The following is a 27,270-nucleotide window of genomic DNA, read 5'->3' as shown; positions in this document are numbered from 1 at the left end:
CATCTCATTGGCTAGCAGGAGGCGCTCTCTCAGTGGCTCAGCCCTCGTGTCAGTAGACTGTCTGTGTGTGGCACAGGGTTGCATTGCTGGACGAAGGGGGAAATGCTCGAGCGGCGAAGAAGTACAACGTTACACTTTTAAACGTCCCAAACCTCTTCAAATTCGGAAGTATATTTTTGGCAGTGTTTTCTGGGGATTACACGAACATTTTTTTCGCGCCGTGGAGTTTGGCGTCTCTTTATTTCTTTGCTTCGGAGAAGCTGATTCTCATCGAGTCGCTTCTTGCGATAGAGCGAGCGAGCGCGTGAGAGATGTTCGCCACCGTTCGCGTCTACCAGGAACCGTATCTTTCTCTCAGATATTGAAGCCGTGATTAACATTTCAGAAGTTACTGGAACAGTGGAAGTGATTCGGCAGTTCGGACGCACAAAGACAGGTACAGTGGGCTAGCAGGTTAGCTAACGACAATAGCTTGTTATCCAACGAACCGAGACTTGAAACGCTTCTCACACTCATACACACTGACTGAGCTCATCACTTATCACTTTGGCGACTCATTCACGGGCTTCTTATTCGGTTACTTTCAACTAATGTGAAGTGCTAGATTAGGTCCTGTCAAAATATGAGTTGTTAAATACCAAATTTCTTCTCAATGTTCGTGTTTTTTTGTAATAGTAGAGGTGGTGTCGGTGCGCTCGAGCGCATGTAGTTTTTTCCTCTGACACAATGAGCCGAGTTGTTGTTAAACTGCAGGTGAAAATACGCAAGTTTAACCGTCATTTTAACCCTCTGTTTGAATGTAACGGTCTCCTCCTCGTCTGTTTGTTTATTTTTCATTGTTTGGGTTGCAGCAACAGAGATCTGAGAGGATTTTTGCCCCCAGCGTCCAGTGGGCTTCGTGTCCGGCTGATTTTTACAGTACAGTGGCGTGCCAGTGGACACCCCCCCCACCAAATAGACCTCCAATAAATAAAGGATACATTTCAGAATGTATCCACAGGGCCGGCATCCGGTAAGTGCATCTTGAACTGATATGGAACATAATTGCTACATCTGCATCAGTTTAGCTGGAGAGCAAGGGCAGAGCCACCCGTCCATGACGAATGACATCCTGATGTGCATGATGTGCACCTTCATTTGATTTGCTAAGCCCTGGTGCCTGTGATAATGCTTTGAAGTGAAAGAACAGTGCGGTTGGAAGCACAATCAAGTGGGGTAAAAACCTCTGACGCCTCTTGTCAATAAAGTAGTTGACGTTGAATGGTAAAGAAACCGTCTTTGTTCTCTAGTACGTTTTCATGTTTTTCACAAGCACCTGGTTTAGAGAGAGAGAGAGAGGCTGAAAACAACAGCTTTTTTTACAGGCGCAGTTTGGCACGCTCAGACCTATCCAAGCGAGGTGACCCCATTTCTCCCGCCGGTGTTTATGTGAGGCACTAAAACGGCGGACTCAGAACTGTAAAGATTCCCCCCCGCCTCCTTTGTCAAAACGCTACTGGTGCTCCAGCTATCTCCCAGATGTCACTGTAGCGTGGATGTCACCCCAGCCCTCATTCAGGCTGAAATATTAGAGCTGCTCTCCCAGGGCCCAGAATGCATTAGAGGCTCGCTCTGCAGTCGGTGGAAAACAAATTTGGTTCTCTGAGGATGTAATTGAGTTTGATTGATGTGATGGCTGTCTTTCAGGCGCCCCACCAGCCTGGTCAGCCAGGCTTCAAATTCACAGTGGCAGAGTCGTGTGACAGGATCAAAGACGAATTTCAGTTCCTGCAAGCCCAGTATCACAGGTAATAATTTAGAGTTATATGCCCGTAAAGTAGCTTGTACAATTACCGCTTGGCCTAATTGTGTTTCACAGGCGAAAGGGTGGAAAAATAAATCTAATTCATGTTGTAAAATAAAATGTGATGTAGAAGTGCATGTATTGGCACAATATCGGTTATTGGTTAATGTTATGGATGTTTTTTTGTGATTGTTGATTACAATGAAGATTTAAACTTTAAGAGCACAATTTCTTTAATAGTGTTTTTATATTACAGTAAAGACATAAAATTACATTTTCATTCAGATATCTATTTCTTTAGTAAATTTCAGTAAATTTTGCTTATTATTATGATGTTTGAATTCACTTTAGCATTACAAAGCTTGAATGTTTGGTGATTTGAGAGTGACAAATTTATGTTATTTGATTTATTTATGCTTTATTATTACTCTTTAGAAAACAGATTTTTAACATCAGCCTAATATGAAAATAATTATTGTATTGGCCCAAATATGAAAACATATGTCATATATATATTTAGTAAATTTCAATTAATTTTGTTTATTGTTATGTTTGCAAAACTTGAACATTTGATGTTTTGAGAGTGACAAATTTGTTAATTTATTTATGCTTTATTATTACTCTTATTGTTTTAGAAAACATAGTTTAGATTTTTAATATCAGACATAATATAAAAATAGTTATTGTATCGGCCCAAATATGAAAACATATTTGTCATATATATATATATATATATATATATATATATTTTTTTTTTTTTTTTTTTTTTTTTTTTTTTTAGTAAATTTCAATGAATTTTGTTTATTATTATGATGTTTGAATTCACTTTAGCGTTACAAAACTTGAACGTTTGGTGATTTGAGACTGACAAATTTATGTTATTTGATTTATTTATGCTTCATTATTACTCTAAAAACATAGTTTAGATTTTTAATATCAGTCATAATATGAAAATAATTATTTTCATTGAGCAGAATTTTAATATCGGTGCATCCCTAATTTAAAGTGTTAAAATTGATTTTACTGCTTATAAAATGAAGCCCTGTAAAATGTGAGTTTATTTGTTTAGCTTCATGTTTGCACTGTGGATTATTTTTGTGGGTGTAAGCAGTGAAAGCACATGTTTGTTCAGTAGCTAATGTGTTTTGTTTTCATCCCAGTCTTAAAGTGGAGTACGACAAACTGGCCAATGAGAAGACAGAGATGCAGCGCCATTATGTCATGGTAAGATTAGCCAATATGTAAGCTGCCATTACTAGTAGCTGGGGTGAAGGCAGATGCCTTGTTGCGTGTCTCTCTGTATGTGTGTGTTTTAGAATGTGTTTGTGAAACCCCCTCTGGTGCTTTTAGTTCAGCCTCCTGCTTTATTAAAGGGCCCTGACTGACTGCTCTTAGCCTCGGGCCCTTTCATACACCAACCCTTAACCGTAGGGGTCAATGACCACAGCATTGTCCCCTCTTCTCTCTCCCCCCTCTCTCTCCCCCCTCTCTCTACCTCCCTCTGTGTGTGGATCTGATTATTCTCCAAGGAGACGCTGCTCTCAGACAAATGCATGGCTGTAAATTGGGTGAGGGGTGATGGAGGAGTGCCAGAGGCGTCTGTGGGAAAATACTAGATCGCAACAGAAATCCAAAGTCTCTGCAGCGCTCCGTCTTTGATAACCAGATTTTACGCACAAACAAACGGCTACATAAATTCACTGTTAATCTTAATCACGGGCTTAATCATTTACACAACACCAAAGCTCTAAATTCAATCGTAGACGTTCAGGAGATCAAAACAGCCTCATGTTAGGATTTATGATAGGGAGAGGGAAAAACAAAGCTTTTCGTGGTGTAACTAAACAAGGTTAAACTGTGGAAGTGTATTCTCTTATCTTGTGTAAACATGCAGGCAATGACTTTAACCAATACCCAGGGACGCTAGTTAAACATTCCATTCACAGGAAAAAGCATGTCAGTCAGAAAAGAGGAGGAGAGGTTAGGTAAACACCATGTAGAATCCCCATGCTGACTGTTTGAGCTGATAGTGTCAGAATCTAGACTTGTAGAGGACTTCAGGGTGTTTTTTAATCTTCCTTTTTTTATTATTTATTAGGTTTTGCTTTAACAAGATGACTTGAGCATTTTTTAAAAAAAAATATTTTTTAATATGGATTAAACTTTGATTATATAAACAGTTTTCCCATAGTCATGGAAAATTCTAAAATTGTCACTTTCAGTCATGGAATTGATATAATGTTAGTGGAAATGTTATACATATTCCTATTGTCCCATATGTTTGTTTTTTTTTCTTCTTCTTTGTTTCGTCTTTTTCGGCTAGAAATTCTTCTTTGTGAGAAATTATTATGGTAACACTTTAGTGTAAGGTCCAATTCTCACTATTAACTAGTTGCTTATTAGCATGTATATTACTATGATATTGGTTGTTTATTCATACTTATAAAGCACATATTAATGCCTTATTCTGCATGATCATATTCTACATCCCTTAATCCTACTCAGTACATAAATTTAACAACTACCTTACTAACTATTAATAAGTGGTAGTTAGGAGTTTATTGAGGAAAAAGTCATAGTTAATAGTGAAAATTGGACCCTAATCTAAAGTGTGACCATTATTATTATTTTTTAAACTTTTTGACCAATAAAATACTATATTTCCCATAAAAAGATTTCTGTGAAATATAGTGTTTTATTGGTCAAACCGTATGGGAACTCTGACCTCAAAACCAAGTGGGATTTCCTTTGTAAACTTTTATCGTTATCATACAGGGAAAAAGAAGCTGTGCAGATATGAGAGGCTGTTATGGGACATGATTTTGAAGTGTGCAGCAAAAGCCTGTTCTCTTCTTTTCCCCTCATGTTTCACTAGAATCTGACTTTCTTTTCTCTACTCTCTGATGTGAGGTGAAAATGTTTGATGTGGCTCGGATTGAATAAAAAAAAAAACCCTGACTATTTTTCATTTCTCTTTCTTTCAGTACTATGAGATGTCCTATGGGCTGAACATTGAAATGCACAAACAGGTATGTAGCCCTTTGATCCCTGTTCACACAATCTTTGAGTCACAGAGGATCCATGCGCTGTGTGTGTAGACGTCAGTCATTGCAGTCACACCGGTGTGTTAGGAGACAAGTGAAGTGCACTCCGTAGAGATGATGAGAGAGAGACTGTAGACTGTGTTCTTTTGAGCAGTCGTTAGAATCAGATAGAAGTCAGGACATTACAAGAGCACACACACACAGAGTCAAGTCTTTTTTCCTGCTTGTGCTGAGTAGAGTGTGGTCAGACAGCTTTGATAAGATTAAAGTCAGGACTTTGGCAGGAGGGGCCGTGTGATTTAATGACTAAAGGGAGCAGAGTCTGTGGAGTCCCTATTATGTCAGCACATTTAAGACACCCTTTATAAATTAATGCTAAGGGAAAAACAGACTGCCATGAATTCATCCCCTCCGATCAATTCTTGCCCTGCATTTTCTCTAGGGCTGCAGCTAACATATATTTTAATAATTGGTTAATTGGTCATTTATTTCTTTGATTTAATCGTATATTCCATGTCTTTTCCAATAAGCGCCTGAAGCCAGCAACATGAAACTATATGACCTATTATGACCTTCTTTGAAGCATTGGGCAAATTGTTGTGACCTTTTTTTCTCTCCTCTGCCATTTTTCTTTTTTTTCCTTTTTTTTTTTTTTTTTTTTTTTTTTTGTCTACTGCGAAGTGACATCAATAACAAATGTTATCTGTGCACAGCATAAGAACTAAGTGACTGTTTTCATATTGTTATCAACTATTGATTTTATAGATTAGTTGTTTCTTTCTTAATTTCCGTCCACCTTACTACTTCAAAATTGTCTTTTTAAATTTAGGTTACTCTTCCACTGTAATTACAAAGACTAATTTGATGTCCTGACTAGCGCTGCATGATACTGGAAAAAAATGACATTGCGGTAAATTGTTTTGTCTGCTATTTTATATATTGCGATATGGGAAAAAAATAAAAAAAACTTCACCAGATGACTTGAATAGCTCTATTTGGAAAGAATCATTCTAAAATCATTGGGGTGATTATGTATGTGAGTGAATAAACAAAGAAAATGAATAAACAAAGAAAATAATGAACAAATTACAAGCGTAGATAAATATAATAGAACAAAGATACAAAATAAATACTGCTTTATATTTTTCAGGTAAGCCTAACAGTATTCAGGTACAGAAATTGAACAATCAAATGTAAAATAACACTGCATAGTCTTCACTGTATAAATTAAATATAATTCATCTGTGTTAAAACTACAAAAGTTATTTTCTCTTTGTCTTTTGTTGTTTTATTAACATTCATGACACAGAAATCAGCAGGAATATTAGGCTGCTGTCACTTTAAGACCGAATGCGCGATCCAAAATACTGTTACACATCCAGTTTTCTTTCTTAACTTAGTTCACCTAAGCCATAAGCAACTGTGTTTTACGAGGATACTCGATGTTTTATGCTCATTTTGACAATTTTTTTTGCATGTATGTGTCCGTTCAGGCACAAATAGAAGCGGAAGAGAAGGGCATTCGGTGTTCACATGCGTCTGCGCGGCTCCGTGCGCGCACAGAAAAAAGCTGCACATTTAGAATTGAGTGCTCTTTCACGTCTTTGCGCTTGAATGTTTAAGCTGACAGGACCTAAAACATGCAAATGATAAACTTTCATTGTATGATGGTCAAACTTTGCAATTAATCCAAGAATCAGATGCGTTTTGAACCGTATGGATTAATGATCCCTATACTAGACATCGAACATCCTGCGATGTGACTATCGTGGATGCGCACATCATGATATTGATGCTGAAACAATATATTGTGCAGCCCTAGTCCTGACATTATTGTGACGCATCGTACATGTCCTGTCCCCTAGATAATAATGAGATTGTGCTGTGCACCAGATGTAGTTAGGCCACCTAAGAGACAACCCAGCTTTCTCAGCCTGCTCCCCTTCTCCACCTTATGAAGGTTAATGGCATCAGGGAGGAGCTGGTGGATGCCGATCCATCAGTGTCCACAGTGTGAGTCTCTGCACTCCTCTCTCTGTCAGGCCTTTTGCCCCTGCGATGCCTCCTGTTAACCACTTATCTCCCAACTGGCAGCTGAGGGACAGAAGTGTGAGAGAAAAGGAGTAAAAGGATAGAGGGTGGGAGGGCTGGCCTTGTGTAAATGGGTTAATCGACTGATCCATTTTAGCGCCTTGACTTTTATCAGGAACCGCCACAGAGCCTATGGATGCACTATTGAATTATTCATCCAATGCTGAGTCTAACCTACTGAAGAGGAGGGAGGTATTGGTGTTCATAAGCAAACACACAGATCCCTCCCTTTTATCCAGGCCTGTTGATCTGGGTTAAACTGAACCCAGGAGCGGATGCCAAGCGGGGAATGGTTAACCAACTGAGGTTGCGCAGATTGCCGGATCCGCACCGCATTATTCTCAGCACTGAGGATTTAATTCTGACCGCTAGGCAATCTGTTTCCTCATCCATTTGGTGGTCTCTAGGCACTTTGTATTTTAAACAGTCGTGGAGTAATGCGGATTTCAGGATGCACGCTAGCATCTGATACCTGCAGACAACCAAAGTGAGGGAGGAAATGCAGCTGCTCCGTGTCAATGAGCCGCTGTGATGACTGAGGTGCACTCACAGCGTGGCTTATTTTGTTAGTTTTTCTCACCTGTTTTAAGACTCTGAGGGAATCTCCTCCCCTCTCATCGCTGTCAAACCAAAATTGAGCCAGTCAGGCCCGGCTTGACACGGGGATGCTGATAAATGATTTATAAGGGGTGCCCTAGGAATTGTTTGCTAACTGCTGGATTGTCCTTCTCTATGTGAGCCAAAGCAAACTGACTGGCTCAGTGAGATGAGTACACAAAGCCTCTGATAAAGAGGTGGGAGGATTGGGAAACACAGGCCTGCTCTGTCATACTGTTTATGGTGGTTAGGTCATGAAACCAGGTGAACCTGTACAATGACACTCCAAACACATGCATAATAGAGCAGGGCTATTTGCAGAGGCTGACTATGTGAGAGACGGCCAAAAAAAAACAGTTGACAACATAAGCTAGCCACCCGTGCAGACCTACAGCCCAGCTCTACTAACGCCGATCAATGCAGGTAAATTTTAATGCCAGTTCTCAACAGTGCTGCAAGTTAACAACACTGTTAAGCTTGTGTGCTCACCTCTGGCGCGCACATATATAGACCTTGTTATACCTTTACTACTGAGCATGAGGCTGTCAGAGAGCATTACCACCCTCTCGCCCTGGCAGAATACAGGGGCCCATCAACCCGGCTAGGTCAAGTATTGTTTGTGATGGAGACACATGCCTGGAAGGGCCAGTTGTTTTCCTCTATATTCAATGCTCATCAGCGTCTCACTCCATTCCGCTGGCGCTGATGGCAACAGACAAATAGCTTTCAGCACGCCATTGACAGCCTGGCCCTGGAGTGCTCTTGAAATGGTGCTAGACAGGTCCGAGTACCTGTAATTGTGTACCAGAGCGTGAAGCTCGCCACTTAAGAGGCAGGCTTTCATCTGCTTAAAGTGACATCCTATTTTTATCTGCAGTTGTAGCTAAAAGCTCTGCTTGTCCAGCTCAATGCACAGCACTGCTTTTCATCATAGATTCATATATTACGCCCAGCGAATGCCGACTTTTTGTATACGTCACTGCCATCGGACATGTTTTCCCCCGACAGCGGGATTGTTTTTGCAAGATAAAGCATGAAGCTTTAGAGTGAGTGTCAGATAAGGCAACCCTTGACCTCACTCGGCCAGCTGTCAACGTCGCGTTAAGCCCTTAAGGAATGTGTTCGATGCTCTCCAGGCCTCTCAGCAAATCCTGTCAAATGTTAGGCTGCTATTGACGCGGTTTATCTCAGCAAATAAGGATTATACACTGAGCTGGCTTTTCAACCAGCATTTTGTTGATGCATTCTTCTAGTAATTTTTTCCAGGGTATAGTAGGGTGTCTGAAAGCTAAACTTGTACCCTGCTTGTCACACAAAGTTTGACTATAGCTTTTGAGAATGTGTAAAGTTGGTTTAGGGATGCACAATGTTTTTTGTTCTTTTTTTTTTTAGTGCTGTCAAACGATTAATCGCATACAAAATAAAAGTTTGAGTTTGCATAATATATGTGTGAGTACTGTGTGTAATATGTATATATAAGTACACACAAATTAATGTATATATTTAAGAGAAATGTTATTTACAAAATATTTTTATTCATATATAATATAATTTATATAAAAATATAAATAAATACATATACTTGTAAATATTTCTCAAATATATACATGAATGTGTTTGTATTTATATATACATAATACTTACACACAGTATACCCACATATATTAGGCAAACTCAAACTTATTTTGTATGCGATTAATCGTTTGACAGCCCTAATAAATATATATATATATATATATATATATATATATATATAATATGTCATTCTAACCTGTTTTTTGCCTTTAAAAAAAAAAAATCTAACTAAAGCTTCAATTTTCAATTTTTTCAATTTTATATGCAAGCATCAAGCACTTAAACAACAAAGTACTTATTTTGACTAACAGCAGTATGGTCAAATATATATATTGTGCTTTTTTTTTCAATATAGTCTATTGATGTAGCAACATGCTTTTGACATGGACTAATATCCATAATCTCAGATTATGCTTAGCATTAACTTAATTTTTTATGGTTGGCTGTAGTATTTTTTTTAATAGTGTGCATGGTTTATTTAACCATATTTCCACTATAGCTTGTCCCAGCGTACATTGGGAGGGAGTGAAACTTACTTGGGTGTTACAGAGTATCTTGTAAAAAAAAAAAATTGTGTCTGGCTTCTGCAACCGCTTGGCATTTTCGGCAATATGTTCTAAATAATTTCCTGGTCGGCGCAGTGCTGCGTGTTTGCCATTGAAATGAAAAATAGAGCCGAAATCCCTGTGATGTGTTTGTGCTCCGTTCTGGCCCTGGGTTGAACTGAGCCTCATAAATTCTATAGATGATGTATCTGTAGCCGAGTTATTTTTCAGAGGCTTTCCTCCCCCTTCTCCTTTGGTCTCAGTCAAAGCCAGTGCCAGACCTGTGATGTGAGCTCCTTTCATCAGTGGAAGAGGCTGTGATGTCGGCCGTGCTGTGTTCCTGCTGGCGTCTGATGATGGAAAGGAAGAGGGATAGAGTACATCCTACTGTAGCTGCATGTAGCCTTTGGGTGGAGAGCCCTGGCTTTGCCCCACACCCCTCCTTTTACCGTCATGTGTTCTCACAACGACCCCACATCATCCTCCGCTATTGCTCGCCTTTTTATCCACCATTCGTGTGCGGTACTCAGCCGATCGACAGGCCGAAAATTCAATTTAATGACCTGCCTGTGTGCACGTAATATGATTTTACAGGCTGTTACGGTCAAGCTGAGGTACCATTTGCATAATGATCGGCGCGCGATAGGAGATGGGGCCTGCTCGGCTACAGTTGCCATGGCAACGGTCAGGCGGGTGGAGAGAGAATGAAGGTCGGGTCCCTGCGGTGGGCTAGATGAAGGAGGGACTTGGGGGTGGGTTGCTGAGAAAATGAAAAAGGTGGGGTCTGGAGAAGGCAAAATAGGCCTTGGCTCCTGACAGCTCTGGACGTAATCCACCTTTGTTCATTAGACACGTTATTGTGATGAACAGTTTCTGTTCTGTTGTAAAGGCTCATCAGAATGCAAATGTTAAGGTGTCAATATTCCTACAGACTAGGAGTGTCACAATATATCGTGTCACAATATATCGCAATACAAAAATGCAACAATATCGTATCGTGAATGGTGACAAAATGCGTTGTGTATAGTTCACCGAAAATTAAAATTACTGTGTGAGGGGAAAAAATTCAAGTTTACAGAGTTTTAGTGTCAGTACTACATTAAACTACTATATATAATGTTGAATATAATTTATAATAATGCAATGGGGGAATACTTGTGGGTCCTGCTAATGCCAAATGTCTTATGTTACCAGTAAAAAGTGGCCTACATTATTTTAAATATTCATATTCAACTAAAATAAATCTGTGTTTCAGCGTTAGAATCATGAATATTTTTATTCTGGTGTCACCATTGTCCTGTGCATCGGGTTACCAGCACCAAGTCCAAGCCTATTCATTCCAACCCCCAATGTAATACCAAATTTAACATTTTAATCAACAGTACATTTTTTGTTATCCTATTACCATATGTTTTGGAGTATCGCAATAATATCGGATCGTGAGTTCAGACATGAGGGTACCATTACACCCCTACTACAGACATTTGGGCCCAATTTCCGAATAACTTGTTTGACTTTAAATGAATATGGTGCGATTTAAATGCGTCTTCTGTTTTGTTTTTTGTTTTTTAATTATTATAAAAGCACTAAAGCATAAAAGATGCTAAACATCTTTTGGCTCTGACTGCTGCTTAGACCATGTGTGTACAATTTTCGGATGGTGGAAATTCATAAATTTGGGATTTATAAAACAGATTTTTTGTGGTCAGCCCTTAAGTCTTTTATCACATTCGTCTGCTTCCAACATGTCCTCAGGGACTGTCTGCATTATTTAACATCTGCTAAACAACAGGAGTTGGCAGTCATTTTGTTGTGGAGACATGTGAAATGAACAGAATCAACTTCTGCAGGCTTTTCTTTTTAGTGCAATTACATATCAGTGGTGATAATGGTAGAGGTGAAAATGTGTAGTTCAGAGTGCAGAAGAAAGTCTTGTGTGCTAGTAGACTGTACCTGCAGGCTGATGGCAGCTGAAGTGCAGTGCTACTCTTAACACAGCTCCAGTGTATCTGGCTCGTTCTTCGTGTGGTTTGGAGTATACACTCATCGCAGCTGTGCTCTCTCTCTCCCCTGGGCTCTCATAATGTTTTAAATATTTCACATGTCAATATCACGCAGTTTGGAGTGTGCCGAGTCAAGCGGTTCTGATTGCCGTGGTAATTGGCTTAATCGTTGGGAAACGCTAAAAAAGGCTTAGTGGTGCACTTTAACAGAAGTAAATTAACCCTTTTTTAACTTTTCCCTCTTCCTTTTCCTTTTCCAGACTGAGATTGCCAAAAGGCTCAATGCGATTCTAGCCCAGATTATGCCTTTTCTGTCACAAGAGGTGAGCTTGATTTCAGTTTTAAATGTAGTGTTTTGAGCTTTATAGAATGCTTAAGCCATATCTTTTGTCCTAAATTGTATTGTTTATTATTATTTAAAAACTTTTAGGTTTTTGAATTTCCTTCGACTCTGAATTTAACCAGATTTTCTCTCTCTCTCTCTCTCTTGCAGCACCAACAGCAAGTAGCACAAGCTGTTGAACGTGCAAAGCAAGTGACAATGACTGAACTGAATGCTATCATCGGGGTACGTGGACTTCCCAATCTGCCTCTCACCGTGTGTATACCCCTTTAATTACTTTATTTGACCCTAAGAACGGGGCAAACCTGCACTGTTGTTGATGCAAAATAAACCTATTAACTGATTTAACGATTAATTTTGGAATTATTAGCTTATTTTAATCGTGCAGGTTTGCCCCTACAATGAATGCCTTTTTGATGTTTTAAAGATATGTACATGTATACTTTGTGCTGATTAAAATGTATTTGTGGACTGAATGAGGAAATGTATGCTTTTATAGGTATATTAGAGTGAAAGTTGGCATTATCTGTCATAAACTGAATTTACAATATTTTACAAACTGATTAAAAAAAAGACAATGATGGAAAATGTATGTAATGGATAATGGTTATTTGCAGCACAATCTTTGATTCGGTCTTGCTTGTATTTCATTGTTTTACCTATTGGCTCATAGGTGCATTATTGTTTATCTAATGCACAGCCGGACACTGTTGACCAAGCTTTATTTAGTCTCCTCTATATGTGGCATGAGTGTGCTTAACGTCCTCTGTCCCCTGAGTCTGCATCTAGAAGCTGTTCAGTGCTCTCTTTGAGCATTAGAGGCTGGATACCTTTAATTAGATCAGGTTTTACAAGGGAGGCTCATTCCTCTCTGCTGACCTGGATTGCGCTGGGAATTAAAGACAAATAGGATCTTGCACACACATCCCTGAGCTACTACATCTATTCCTTTCTTAGAATTGCCCACATCTGCCTTCTAAACGTCACTTATTGATCAGGGGCAAGTGACCCAGATCCCTATCAACATATAGGGAAGAACAAATCTGACCCCTGTACATCCAGAAGTAAGGCTAGCTCTGATCTGACCCTGCTTTGATTCACCTTCTTAAGAATTGCTCTACAGCTGAAGAATCTGATAATGGTGAGGTGAAGGTCTGAGGGTGGATTTGTGTTGTCTGATATTGGAATTCAATTAGATCCTGTGCATTGACACTTGCTCCGAGATAATTCCAGGAATCAGATCTGAACGGTGCAGTCATGTGGTCGTATGTTATCTCCAGGAAGGATCACCGTTTGATAGCTTTGATGTTATATTACAGCAGACCAACTTTAATGACTCTTATTCTTTTAGGACTCAAAAAGTTGAAAAGCAGAAAACATACTTGCTTGTCGGAGATTTTTTTTCTTTGAGTAGGCGGATATTTGTAATTCACACAGTAGGCACTCATGCAGGTGCCAGAGTCCTCATAAATAGTATAAGGCAGAGGTGAGATGTGAGCTACACATACACACACACTCTCCCAGAGCAAAAACCACCAGCATCTCTTATTGATGAACCTCAGGGCTGGTAATAGGATGCATCTAGGGCAGCGGCTCTTTTTTCTGCTGTGCTTTGACTTTGATCAGAGGTCTTAAGATGGCCTCCTTCGGCAGCTCAGCATTTCTGCCCTAACCAACAGTGTGTGTTTATCTACAATAGCCCTATTTATTTTAGAAAAGCTTAAGTATTTATATACACATTTTATATTGTTCTCAGTTCTTTCTCCCCATGCTTAACTTCCTCTCTGTTTTGTTTGGACTGGTCTGGTTATCAGGAGTTTATAGGCTGTGGTTGAGTTTGGAGCTTGTAGCAGTAGGTCTTGGCAATATATATGTTAAATATTCACAATTTGCTGGGTGTATAAAATTAAGGAGCTTAGTTTTATGTTGATTTTAACATGCTTCTTATTTATTCATTAGGTTTTCTAAAGAGCATGTCATCAGACTTTTGCGATCTTGTGACTTTAATAGCGTCTTTGATTGACACTTTAGTATATATTGCATTAGAGATGGTAAGTTTGATTTATTTCCGGGAATCAGTTGAAATTGTCATATTCAATGAAATGATTTAGTACTCTAATTCAACAATTTGCGAAAAGTTTTAGTGAAAGATTTGTTCTCTTCTACTATGTACCATGTTGTATTGGTGCATATAAATAAAATAAATAGGCAACATTTTTTCCTTCTGTTTATTCAGTGAGAAACAGTGGAAACATGCATTGGTTATTTTTATTTTAACTAATTTTTTTTTTTACTGTATTTTACTTCTTGAATTATACGTTTTAGCCAATTTAATTGGCTACTTGGTTGAAATGTTGATTCTTCTAATTAAAAGAGAATTCAGTGTTTTCAAAGCTAAAATATACAGATGTAATATAGATATATGTATTGAATGTTGTCCAAAGACTAAAAAAAATCAAGATATAATTGTTTTTGCTATATTGCCCAGCTCAATGCAGTGGGCAGTCATCTGTTGTGGATGTATAGATAGATCTCTATTAAGACTGCCCCCTGCCTGTGCTGTGGGCCCAATTAAGTGTGTTTGTGGCCAAGAGGGCAAATCATGGGGTTTTATGTTTTTGAATCCCTGCAGGCCTGCATGTTGCATGGTTACAGCACTAAACTCAGGATGGGGTTGTTTAACATACACACCTGAGAATAGAAGCAGGCGCTTGTCAGATTTAGCCACTTATCTTTTTATATGTCCATTGTTAATTGTTCACACTGGCCCTAGATTCATTGTTTTGCTGTAAGAGGGAGAGATTAGCACCAGTTGAGACGGTCTTTATGCAGGAATATTAAATTACTGGAGACATTTTATTTCTTTATTTTCTTGTCTTTATAGCCGGGTCTCTAATGAGGGTTCTCTTATTGTCCATGCATATTACACATCAGTGGCTCATTAGCTGGAATGAGCAGGGAGGGTTCTCCCCCATGAATCAACGGCTTCTTTAATTTCCCATGTGGTCAGTCGTCATCTCTTAAAGCCACACACACACACACCCCCACCCTTTTCACTAGCGGTTCACTTCACTTCCTGACACATCCACACGAACACCCTAGCACCTACACTGTTTCTCTCTTACAATCACTCACTTCCACTCTTTTCTCACTATCTCTCTTCTTTTCTCTTGCCCTTTCACTCTCTCTTCAAGAACATGCGCCCACCACCCACGCTCAGTGCCACGGTACACACACACACCTCACACACACACACACACACACTTCCTTATCACATCTCCTCACAGATCCACACTCTGAGGAACAGCTCATAATTGGCTTGGCAGCTCTGTTGTGTTGGGGAGGGTAAGGTTGCAGGTTCAAATCCCAAGCGGAGTTCTTCTATATACCATTCGCTCTCCTGCCAATCTCAAAGGCCCCGAGTCTCAATATACAGCCAGCTGTGCAAATAATCCGCAAAGCTGTTAGCAATTATACTCGCCCCGAATAAGGGCCTGTGATGGACATCTTAATAATGATTTACCCACTGGAAAAGGGCAAGCTTTTGGAGCATTCCAGACTTATAAATAAGCCTTTAGTATTGATATTTACTTATGGCATGGCATTAATGACCTGCTGATAATTCTGAAAGGTTGTACCACCGTGATGGCCGTACATAGCCAATAACATCTACCCTTTCTACATCAAGCCAAAAAAAAAAAATATCAGGATTCTTGAAGAATGACCGTAAATGGTCATTGATTGAATGGTGAGGTCTGTACAGAGTTGGGCGGTATTTGCTCTAACTACCATGTGAATAATTCATTCTTCCTGTGGATGCTAATAAATTGTGGGCGCTGGGTTTTTTTGTTGTTTTTTTTCTTTATTGGTGGCTCTGCTAAGTATTATTTAACCTTGCTTTAAACTGCTCGCTTCCCATGCTGAGTGGTTTTTAACTCTCGTCAGTTTCCTCCAAGCTTTTCAAATATTGATGGAGGTATTGGAGGCTTGAACGCGTGCCAGAACAGGACCCCTCGCTCTTGGCCGCCGTTGCCGCAGTCGCTCGACACGCACGCACACACAAAAGCGTGGCCCAGCTGCTGTTGGAGTGGTGTTTAAAGTTTGGTTTTCTTGAGTGACTCATACTTTGTGCAATAACCAGACCCAAATGTGAGGGAAGTAAATATAGCCGTCCAGCGTTTTGATGGGGCTAAGGAGCAGGTGGTGTTAAGCCAATGAGCTGACAGCATTCCAACGCCTGCTGTCTTTAAACTGTATCTTAAATAGGGCTTGACGGCTCTTTTGGAGAGTGTATGAGTGTGAGAGTTTTATTATTTAACGAGTGAATTTACGTGCTTTTGTGATGAGATTCCACAGATTTTGTTACAGTTGAGTGCACGACACTGCAATATTTCATATGTTCAGGTTAAGATCCAATCAACATAAAGACAGGGTTGTTTGCAGGATCCTCAAATATGTCTTTCAAGCATGTGAGGACGTAAATATCCCAGGACCCCTGCCTGTGCTGCTGAATTGGCCTCCCAGAAGCAGTGTGTTTTGATTGTGGCATGAATTTCTCTACTTTTTTCCCTCTGGCCCACTCGTTGTCTGTCTCTCCGCAGCAGCAGCAGCTCCAGGCCCAGCACCTCTCTCATGCTGCCCACGGACCTGTGGCTTTACCTCCCCACCCTTCTGGCCTTCAGCCACCAGGAATTCCACCAGTCACCGGCTCTGGCTCGGGCCTGCTGGCTCTGGGAGCCCTGGGAAGTCAGCCACACTTGCCAGTGAAGGATGAAAAAAACCACCATGACCTGGAGCACCGAGGTAAGGAGCAGACTCACACACTGCTCTCATTTAAAGCCAAGAGAGTGGAACATTAGTCGCTCAGCCATACAGAACTTGTGAATCAAATGCTTGTTACATAACACCCTCCCCTACATTATTATTGCAGCTCTTATAGGCTGCTGACATTATTGACCTTCTTAGGTTTGCTTTATAAGAGTACGCTACTCTCATGGTTTGCCATTTAAGGATGTAGCCAATTTTCATAGAAGAACCGAGAGTGTATAAAGCGATTGAACATACACAACACTCTCTGTGGCTTGAATGATTGGCCAAGGTTAATAAAGGACACATGCTAATGGTTTGCTAGCTGTATTGTGTACATAACAGACATATTCTGCCTGCTGATGAAATCCTCTCTTAACTCTGATTGTCAGTCAGTCTGGGTAACTGACTTTTGTTTATCTCTGTTTTGTCTTGCCGTTCTGCCTGTCTTTCAACACCAACCGGGGTCTGCTGACTACAGAGAGCACAGTGAGTATCAGGTTTCCTGTTGCCTCAGTTGTCCTCTCCTTTTTCTCTGTCTTGGTAGCTTTCTTCCGAAACCTAGTGAGCTGTCTACATAGGCAGCAACTCTGCACAGGAGATTCAAGACTCTGCTGATTTCAGTAGAGTTTGGAGTTAGCATATTGCTAAACATTGGATAATATAAAAAATTACAAATAGATTATTTTATTTTTAGCTGTTTTTATCCATGCTTTTCTGTATTGAATAAGATATATAATACTTTATAACTTTAAACATTATGGCCCGGTTTCACAGACAGAGCTTAGATTAAGCCAAGATTAGGCCCTAGTTCAATTAGGACATTTAAGTAGCTTTTATAAACGTGCCATAGAAAAAGAACATTACTGGTGTGGATCTTGAGACAAAACAATGGCATATTTTAAGATATGTCAGTGCAAGTTGCTTTCAGTTAAAACGGCTCAAACATGCATTTTAGTCTGGGACTAGCTTAAGCCTTGTCTGTGAAACCGGGACTATATAATACATTTTTCTCACTTTGTCCGCCATTATGGTTTTATTTACAAATTCTCTTAGAAAGCAGCAGTAAGTTGCATAGTGTTTTGTACAGCCTTCATGTCTGGAGCACACCTTAAATGATACCTTAATGTTTCCTCCATAGGCGGCTCACTAGGTTTTGAAACAGAGCCAATATGTCTTAGTTTTACTGGGTGAAAAGCACCTCTTGGCCCATTTCATGCCTAAGAAAATTTCCATTAATGTAAATGTCAAGTAAGATCCTTCATCCTGAAGCACACGCAACTCGTGCACGAAATGGTAATCTGCGTTCATTAAAATGACTAATAGAGAAACAAGCTTTTTATGAAATAAGCACTCACATCTCTCCGCAGATGGGAAATGACTCGTATTACAGCGCGCAGATTAGCGCGGCTCTATAATTTCATCACAATTAAAGACGACGTCTACTCCCTCCCTCCTTTGTGGGATTTATTTTATCCCTCTCCCCTCCTACCCACCCCTTCGCTATCTCCACTTGTTTACCGCCCCTCTCCGCTCTCTTTTGCTAGCGTGATAAATATGTATGAGCACAGGCGCGGGAATTGTTTTCCTCCCTCTCATCTCTGTGCCCTTGTAAAAGGCATTTATTCGACGGGGCTTAAATCTCTCTGATGGCTGATTGTGGCCGTGAGATTGGGTTTCTGCTGGCCCGGCGAGGCCTGAATGGGTGCAGTCATGTCTGAAGGAAGGGGAGCTCCTCTGGCGGTTAGCAGTCCAGGCGCTGTTGTGTGTTCGCTGCTGCCGTTGTCTAAGGTCATCTGATAGCACGCTGGTGACTCTCCTTAATGAGTCACGCTAAGCATCTCTTTAGAAGGTCAGACATCATGCAAAGAGAGCGAGAGAAACAGAGACTATTGGGCGTTCGGCCCAGTCTGCTACTTCATCTTCTCAGCTGAATCCTTTTAGGCTTCCTGTGATCTGGCCACATTTTCCCCCTGTGAATCTTGTTGCCTCACACTGAGTGAAGGCTCTTGGGACGGAATGAGTAAAGCTCTAGGAGAGGGATTGTTTTGAGAAAGTGCCCAGAGTGCACTCAAAGTCCTGTTGCATATGGAGCATGCTTGCTAAATCCTGTAAATTCATGAAATATTTTTACATTATTGTGAGTATGGACAGTGGCCACAGGCAGAGTCATCCACAATTTCCTAAGGATGTAAGTCCCTTTTTCCATTTTTCCGCCCTGTAGTCAATGTCTGCTGGGACTGCAAGCCCACAGTGTGCTGAGGGAAGGGTACTGGGTGATGTCCAAGCACGCTACAGGGATCAATGGCTATTACATGCTCCTACACACACAGCCCGAGTTGGACTTCTCACAGATAATGGGCCGTTGTTCGACACTAACGTGCTGCTCATGTCTTCCTGAAGCTGTTTGTTGTCTCTTTTAGAAGATGGAGGGAGTGAGGTGGGGGAAGGAAGGGAGGGCGGTGGGGCAGTGAAAACAAGCCCCTCTTTGCTCTGGTTAACTGTGTCTACTCTGTAGTGCAGCCAGCACATTTTTCTGTGTTTAGTCTACTGTGGGTTGTTAGATACGGCTTGGCGAGTCTCACTATATTATGTTAGGCCTGTTTTGGGTTTTCGAGTCGGATAGCTGGAATAGATAAATCGCTTTTGGCTTTTTAAGTGTGCGGTTTTGGAGTGATAAGAGCTACTCTGTCCTTTTTTTTTTCTTCTTGCTGTTGATTTTCCAGCTTGGATCTCTTTCTAATCCGACAGCTGTGAAGTACCTGTCATTGTAATGGTAATAGTTTTTGACTCTGAGCTCAAATAATTTATTTGTCACATTACATGAAACCAGAAATAAACTGGAATCAGGTTTGGATAAAAACTATTGTGTGCTGAAAGGGGTTGATGGGTGCTTCGGACTATTTTCAAAGCAATTTTGGCGGTATTGTGGAACAAAACGGCGAAAACCACCTGCTGATCTGCATGTATAGATAAAAGAGTCTGCAGTCTGATGGCACATTTTCATATTTCCCCTCTTTCTCCTCCTCAGAACAACTCCATCTCTCCATCAGACAGTCTGCGCACAACCAGCGAGAAACACCGTGGCTCCTCCGATTACAGCTTGGACTCCAAGAAACGCAAAGTGGAGGACAAGGACAGCATGAGCCGATATGTGAGTGATGTGACGTGAACCTGTAATAAAAGATTCTTTTGTAACAAAATGCTAGGGATGCTAACTAGTTGACACATTGTGTTTTCAGGACAGTGACGGAGACAAAAGTGATGATCTGGTGGTTGATGTATCCAACGAGGTGAGAAACATATTTTATGTTGACATGTTATTAGAAATTGAATTTAAAATTGAATTTTTGCTTTTATTTTCATTAATTCAACTGAAATGTCTTTTGTTCCTTGCAAATATGGTCTTATTTTTAAGTCCTTTCTGTTATATATTTGTGATGTAGGACCCTGCCACGCCCAGAGGAAGCCCTGCCCACTCCCCTCCTGAGAATGGCATAGATAAGCCCCGCCCAGCAAAGAAGGATACGCCCAACAGCCCCGCCTCTGTGGCCTCTTCCGGCAGCACCCCCTCTTCTAAAAACAAGGAGCATGGCCATGTACGGATCTCTCTCATACATACACACACACACACACACACAAGCTGGCTACATTTAATACAGAATGCTGCATTTACGTGTATCAGCTCTATTTATCCAGATTTTTATACTGTGATAATCAGTGGCAAAGCATATAAGATTTGATAGAATATGGGTCTGTGCCACTGAAGCAGAATTATAGGATATGTTTGATGGGAGGGGGCAGCTAGGGAAGCCTGAACGCCCTGTGATCTTCCGCTCTCTCTAATGGCTCAGGAGTGAATGTCTGTTTCCCAGCCTCAGCTTTAAATACATCTGTAAATGTCAGGGATAATGCATTCCCATAGCTGGATCAGTCGTGTCTTCCCTGCTAATAACTCAATGCGTTTAACCATTCTGGGCCTCTGCATCAAAAAAAAAGATTAGAGGGAGAAGCGAGGGAAGGATAAAACGAGCCTCATCTCCATTGTAGCAGTAATGGGTTTGGGGATAAATAGCAGGGTTTATAGTTTCGTAGGAGTAGTGAGTTTGTCAGAATTGGATTGGATTAGGTTCTGGCGGCACTTAAATCTTCTGCCTGGATGCTGCCTCGTTTGGGGGGATTTTAACTCTGTTTTCTCTATCTCTCTCTTTCTCCCTTCTCCTCCCTCTCTTCTCTCACATCTGCAGAATGACAAATCCTCAACTCCCGGTCTCAAGTCCAACACCCCCACGCCTCGTAACGATGCCCCCACCCCGGGTACCAGCACCACCCCTGGGTTGCGGCCAATCCTGGGCAAGCCTCCGATGGAAGTTCTAAGTGAGTTCATAATCAACGTCTGCAGAGGTGTACTGTCGCCTCCTGCATCATACAGCACAAACGCAGCCAATATTGTAACCAAAAGAGAGGAGTTTGCATATGGAAATAATCCAAAGCTTCAGCAAATTTTTAAGCTCGCCTTTTTAACAGAGCTTAAAGCAGCTTTCGGAAAACTAGTCTTTGAAGCAGCTCTGTGTAGGCAGGTCTTTGATTGAGATTTATCTCCGTTCCCGAGTTCAGCTCCTTTCCCCGCGGTTGACTGATGCTGATTTATGATTGGCTGTGTGTCTGTGTTTGCAGCCGCCCCTGCTCTGCGCACCCCCCTCTCTTACCCAACTCCCTTTGCCATGATGAGCCACCATGAGATGAATGGTTCTCTGACCAGCCCTGGAGTCTATGCCGGCCTTCACATCTCTCCTCAGATGAGTGCGGCCGCTGCTGCTGCCTATGGACGCTCGCCCATGGTATGTATGTGAATAAAAGCCTTCAAAGTAGAGGTGCAGGGAAAAAAATGATAAAATTAAATAAAATTTAAGGTTTCTCTAATGCAGAATTGCCATATGTATACAAATGAAAGCTGAACAAGAGTTAGTGTATCTGCTTATTCTGTTTTATTGGTGTGTCAGAGCAGGCCTATGTTTTATACATGATATTTACACAGAATTTGGCAATAGGCCACCTTAACTCCCCAAAGATTTGTGCTGCTGCTGAAAAATTGAGATGTATTGAGAATTATTTTGCAATCAGATTGTGACTCCCTGAAACAAAATCAAATCAAATTCTGAGGATTCCCACCCCTACTCCAAAGTTGGCCCGTTCCCCACCTTACCTTTCTCTTCCAATTTCTTCCTCTCATTTCTTTTTATTTTCTTGCTCGATTTCAATCTCTCTCTCTCTCTGTCACCCAAAGTCCCCAACCTGAAAGTGGAGGGAGTGCATGAGGTGATGTAGTGTGTGTGACTGGGTGTGAAATGAGCGTTACATTGACTGGGCTCTCAGGCTACCTGACTGCCTGCCGTCTGATTGCTTCATCCTTTCGGTTAAATGAAGGTGCAGGGCACAAATCATTCTTCTGTGGTTGCATGGTTGTTTTTGCAGTATACATTGATCTAGTCAAGTTAAAGGAATATTACATTCCACAAAAATCTAAACGGTCATCATTTTCTCACCCTTATTGTTCCAAACTTGTAAAATGCCATGGATAAATTTTGAAGAATGTTTTTTTCTGTGCATAAACAATAAATGGGCTTTCAAGCTTAAAAAAAAAAAGGCAAAAAAAATAAATAAATAATGGTACATTCGACTTCTGAAACCAGAAGTAACACTCTGAACTATATCAGTTCAGTTCAGCATATCATTCAGCCTGGTCCTGTTAACTGAATTCATTGAAAAATAATGATTCATTTATAAATTTTGGACATTTTTTACTCGCAGTTATTGTAATAAGCAAGTAATATGTACCACTTTTTTGATAAATACAGGCCTTATAGGTTTTAAAACTTCACGAGAGTGAGTAAAATAAAGTAAATCTATGCACAGGTCTGTACTGTATAAGGCTTTGCTTGTGGTGTTTGTAATGTGTGTTAATTCAGATCCTTGTTGTAATGCAGCATGTTCTGTTTTGTCTCTTTAGGGTTTCGAGCACCCTCATATGAGAGCTCCCGGCCTCCCTGCTAGCCTCACCTCAATCTCTGGAGGAAAACCGTAAGTGTCCGTCAAAGATTAAATGATCATAAATAACTCGTAGCTGCACTAGACCGTTTTCTTTCCCCACACTATTTATGTAACGGTTCCGTGAGAGTGCTTAAGAGCACAACCTTTTCCACCTCTTAATACCTCATTTGAAAGTACTTACTCATATTGCTGTAATTGATTTAATTAACCCACTTCAATCAGTGCGCTGTTGACTACTAGATTACTAACGAGGTCTCTCTCTCCCTGTCTGTCTGTCTCTCTCTCTCAGAGCCTACTCTTTCCACGTTAGCGCTGACGGACAGATGCAGCCCGTGCCCTTCCCTCCAGATGCTCTCATTGGTCCAGGGATCCCACGCCATGCCCGTCAGATTAACACACTCAGTCATGGGGAGGTTGTGTGTGCCGTGACTATCAGCAACCCCACTCGCCACGTCTACACTGGTGGCAAGGGCTGTGTTAAGATCTGGGACATCAGTCAGCCTGGAAGCAAAAGTCCAGTGTCTCAACTTGACTGCCTGGTAAGGGCCAAAATCATACTTACTAGAACTATTGCTCCAACTCTTATTGTTTATATTATATTAATAAAGCTATACATGCTTCCAGTACCTTTTTGGTTGCTTCTGAAAAGTAACATCTCATAACATTGATATACTTGTGAGTATAATGTGGGAAGCTCAAACTGTTTTGCCCTAATTGTTTGGAATATTTTTTTGTCCCTCTACAGAACAGGGACAACTACATTCGGTCCTGTAAGCTGTTGCCTGACGGCCGCACTCTTATCGTCGGAGGGGAGGCTAGCACTTTGACCATTTGGGATCTTGCCTCCCAGACACCCCGCATCAAAGCCGAGCTGACCTCCTCCGCACCGGCCTGCTACGCGCTGGCCATCAGCCCTGACGCCAAGGTGTGCTTCTCCTGCTGCAGCGACGGAAACATCGCTGTCTGGGACCTCCACAACCAGACCCTCGTCAGGTGGGTCTGTTTCAGGTTTTCTTATATGTCTTTAAGATTAAAAGCAAGGCAATTTCCTAAACCCTTTACTTTTTGTGATTTGCAGGCAATTCCAAGGCCACACAGATGGTGCCAGCTGCATTGATATCTCTCATGATGGCACCAAGCTCTGGACAGGTGGCCTTGATAACACAGTCCGCTCCTGGGACCTGAGAGAGGGCCGGCAACTCCAACAGCACGACTTCACGTCTCAGGTTAGGCCACGGCACAATGACTTTTCATCATGGAGTTTTAAAGTCACGATGAAATGGAAACAGTAATGCAACTGTATTTCTACTGTATTGTGACATACATCTGAGTGTATCAACACTGAAAAAGAAAAAATGTATGGTAGGGTTCTATACATCAGTTGTTGATTTAGATTTTGAGATATGGGCATTGCACTTAAAAGTGTAGGCAAATGAACGTGAGCATGCAGGGGCAGGTTTAGGCTGACTAAATGATCTGAGAAGTCCTGCATATGTCACTGTACAAAAATGAAACTTACATGGATCAGTAGTTCACAATATGACCTATAACATGCATTTGGAAAAAAAAACATTTTCATTTCATGCTGACTTTAAGTGCAAAACTATGGTGCTCAATTTATGTCTGTTCCCCCAAACGCAGATCTTCTCCCTAGGCTACTGTCCTACGGGTGAGTGGCTGGCTGTCGGCATGGAAAGCAGCAATGTGGAGGTGCTCCACCACACCAAGCCTGACAAGTACCAGCTGCACCTTCATGAGAGCTGCGTTCTCTCTCTCAAGTTTGCCTACTGTGGTAAGAGACTTATTCAAGCGTAACAGATTGAGTGCAGGCACTCTATACATATCTTCACTAGAGCTTTTGCACTATCTTGAAGTTATACGGTGGCACTTTTATAAAGCACAACGACAAAACCTTGACTGTCCTTTTCTGCTAGGCTTTCCGTTTTTTGGCTTTCTGTGAATATCTCCATTTTGCCTGTACTCTGAACAGAGCTCTAATTACGTTTGATTTCCCTTGACAAGGTAAATGGTTTGTGAGCACTGGGAAGGACAATCTGTTGAATGCATGGAGGACTCCCTACGGCGCCAGCATATTCCAGGTACAGAGATCAATACAGACTGTCTGCAGGAAATGTGTGGGTTGCCTGAATCAGTAGAAAGGGCACGGTGACCGCTGGCTGACAGGCCGGGCCTCGATCAGCGGAAATGGGCTGGAGTATGTCATTAACGCTGGGTTCTGACCACTTAGTGCGGATGTGGGTCCGCGTGTGTAGCTCGCATCTACCAGCTTAAGAGTAAATAATGATAACCCTTCAAGTGTTTATGACTGAAGGGGCTCGGCATGGACACTAATGCATCATTTGGTGGAGAGAAGTGCTTATGTATACAGCTGTCAGCATTTTCTTTGAGTAATAGAGGATGTCTGAAGAGTTTTATGCAGGCCCTTTGTGGCACATTTGAAGTTAAAATTCCAGTCTTTTTATTTCACCAGATTTATTGTGGCTTTTTTTTTTTTTTTCGCAGTCAAAGGAATCATCCTCTGTCCTGAGCTGTGACATATCAGCCGATGACAAGTACATTGTTACAGGCTCTGGAGACAAGAAGGCCACGGTGTATGAAGTGATCTACTAGACTGAGAGGTAACAGACTGGAGCACTCAGGCCTCTGGAGGAGGAAAAGGGGACATACAGCTTCTCACTCCAGTGACTCTCCTAGTCAAACAGACAGGAACAGCCCTTGTCTGTCTGTCTGACTGTCTGTCTCACACTCACTGACTTTTTACTGACTGACCGCGGAGGTGGACGAGTGGATACTGGGGTGACCCTGGACTGAGCTGCCTGGACTAAGACACGAATGTGCAGCCCTACAGACCCCAAACACTCGGCCCAGTTCATATGGCACTAGAGAACACTCAATGTTTCCTTTCTCGCTGTTTTTTTTGTTTTGTTTTTGTTTTTTGCTTCAAATCTTTTTGTTTTCTTATGTTTTTTTTTTCCTCACTATGCAGTGAGAACGTTCCATAATGCATCGTGAAGCAGCGCTTCGTTCTGAAACATCTGTGTGGAGGGTATGTGAAAAGTGTACATAATGGAGTATTAAAATGCCTTTTATAGATTTATATTTTGGTGTCCTGTTACACTTGTGATGGTTCTCTTTCTCCCTCTCTCTCTCATTCTCTCCTTGATGCTTCGTTTCCCCTTCGAGGTTTGGAAATTAGATTAAGACGTTTTTTCTATGAGGATATTCTATTCCGTTTTCCCCTCCCTTTGAGAAGTTCATTTTCCAAGCTGACCTTTTATGGAAATCTAATTTACTTTTTTTCCCTCCCTCCTGAAAAACAATTTTGAGCTAAATCGCATTACAGAGGCGTTTTTGTAAAATGTCCTGTGGATTTCTTTTTTTTTTTTTTTTGAGTGGCTTAAAACCGATGCAAGGCACCTGAGACTGCAGTAGACTCCGCAGGGAGGGGTGTTTCAGTTCTCAAACAAACTCGCTGACTGCTCCGCCTTCCTGTGAGAACAGAAACCCTGCCTCGTACAAGCAGAGAGTTCCTCAATGGTGCAATCGGTCCTGGATTTTGATATTTACCGATTAGTAGAGGACTACTCTCAAACCTGTGACTTCATTGTGCTGTTGTATGACCAGGACATGACATCTTCTCTTGTGGTGGAAGACTTGGAATTTGGATTAATTGGTTATTTTTCCCCCTTTCTTAAGTCCCAAGTGACATACACTGTGTTTTGTGTGCATAGTGTTCTATATACAGGAAGCACAGAGTAAAATGTCTGCCGATAAGCCAAATGGTCTGTAACACCCTAGCCTAACACACAGGCATTTACTTACTGTCCAGCTTGTTTATAGCATCACACTGTTAGTATGCCCCCTCCTGAAAATAAAGAGAAAAGAGCTGCAAGAAATGGACACGTCTCAAAATACACACCAAAGTATGTAGCAAACTGTGTTGTCACTGAAGATATGTACAGTTGTTGATAATTCAATAAACTGTTTTTTTTTTGTAAAAAAAAAAAAAAAAAATGAAATATTTAAGAATGTCTTAGTGTTGTAATGTAGTCTCTTACCGTTGGCCTGTTCAGTGGGTATTGTAATGGTGCATCAATGGAGAGTTGAACTTCAAGGCACTTGAGGGGAAGCATGACGCAAACCCTGCTCTTCGGCCTCTCTGAATGTTCTGTTGGTAGTGGAGCACTCTTATTAGGCGGTCAGCTGAGATGAATGCCCTCTCCAGCCCTTATTTTCTGTCTGTTCCTCTGTATAGCGAGGGGCTCTCTTTGAGAGCTCCATCCCTTCGCCTCTTTAGTGATGTTTTTGTAAGACTATAAAAGCAGAGACGGATGGTTTTGGCTCTGAAACGCTCTCTGTCTCTGCTTTCCTCTGCTTGGTTCCCTCTCTGTAATGCCCCCCCCCCCAACAT

The 27,270-nt window shown here is 41.2% G+C and overlaps 1 protein-coding gene across 2 annotated transcripts; it reads left to right on the top strand.

The window, feature by feature from the left end:
* Positions 1-25,956, top strand: tle3a (TLE family member 3, transcriptional corepressor a). 2 transcript variants are annotated; one of them, XM_051870533.1, is made up of 21 exons: positions 33-436; positions 852-1,012; positions 1,687-1,787; positions 2,944-3,007; positions 4,768-4,812; positions 11,899-11,961; positions 12,132-12,236; positions 16,586-16,784; positions 17,269-17,276; positions 19,819-19,941; positions 20,030-20,080; positions 20,234-20,386; positions 21,035-21,164; positions 21,465-21,628; positions 22,798-22,868; positions 23,128-23,377; positions 23,584-23,831; positions 23,917-24,064; positions 24,480-24,630; positions 24,861-24,937; positions 25,362-25,956. In XM_051870533.1, exons 2-21 carry the CDS (start codon positions 989-991, stop codon positions 25,467-25,469), a joined length of 2,283 nt encoding a protein of 760 aa, XP_051726493.1. In that variant the 5' UTR covers positions 33-436; positions 852-988; the 3' UTR covers positions 25,470-25,956. The 2 variants fall into 2 exon arrangements, with proteins under 2 accessions (XP_051726491.1, XP_051726493.1); XM_051870531.1 differs by lacking the exons at positions 17,269-17,276; positions 21,035-21,164; positions 21,465-21,628; ... (5 more) ...; positions 24,861-24,937; positions 25,362-25,956 and having other exon boundaries at positions 1-436; positions 12,132-12,206.
* The last annotated feature ends 1,314 nt before the right edge of the window (positions 25,957-27,270 follow it).

The sequence above is a fragment of the Ctenopharyngodon idella genome, chromosome 18 (genome assembly GCF_019924925.1).
Source record: "Ctenopharyngodon idella isolate HZGC_01 chromosome 18, HZGC01, whole genome shotgun sequence".
NCBI classification, from domain to species: Eukaryota; Metazoa; Chordata; class Actinopteri; order Cypriniformes; family Xenocyprididae; genus Ctenopharyngodon; species Ctenopharyngodon idella.
Note: the sequence above shows the minus strand (reverse complement) of the source record. Positions and strands in the feature narration are given on the sequence as shown.

Bases quoted from the DNA above. Each gene is read 5' to 3' on its own strand.
- tle3a (XM_051870533.1), top strand. From the start codon at position 989: ATGTATCCACAGGGCCGGCATCCG. The intron at 1,013-1,686 runs GTAAGTGCATCT...GCTGTCTTTCAG, and splicing joins ATCCACAGGGCCGGCATCCG to GCGCCCCACCAGCCTGGTCA. The intron at 3,008-4,767 runs GTAAGATTAGCC...TCTTTCTTTCAG, and splicing joins TGCAGCGCCATTATGTCATG to TACTATGAGATGTCCTATGG.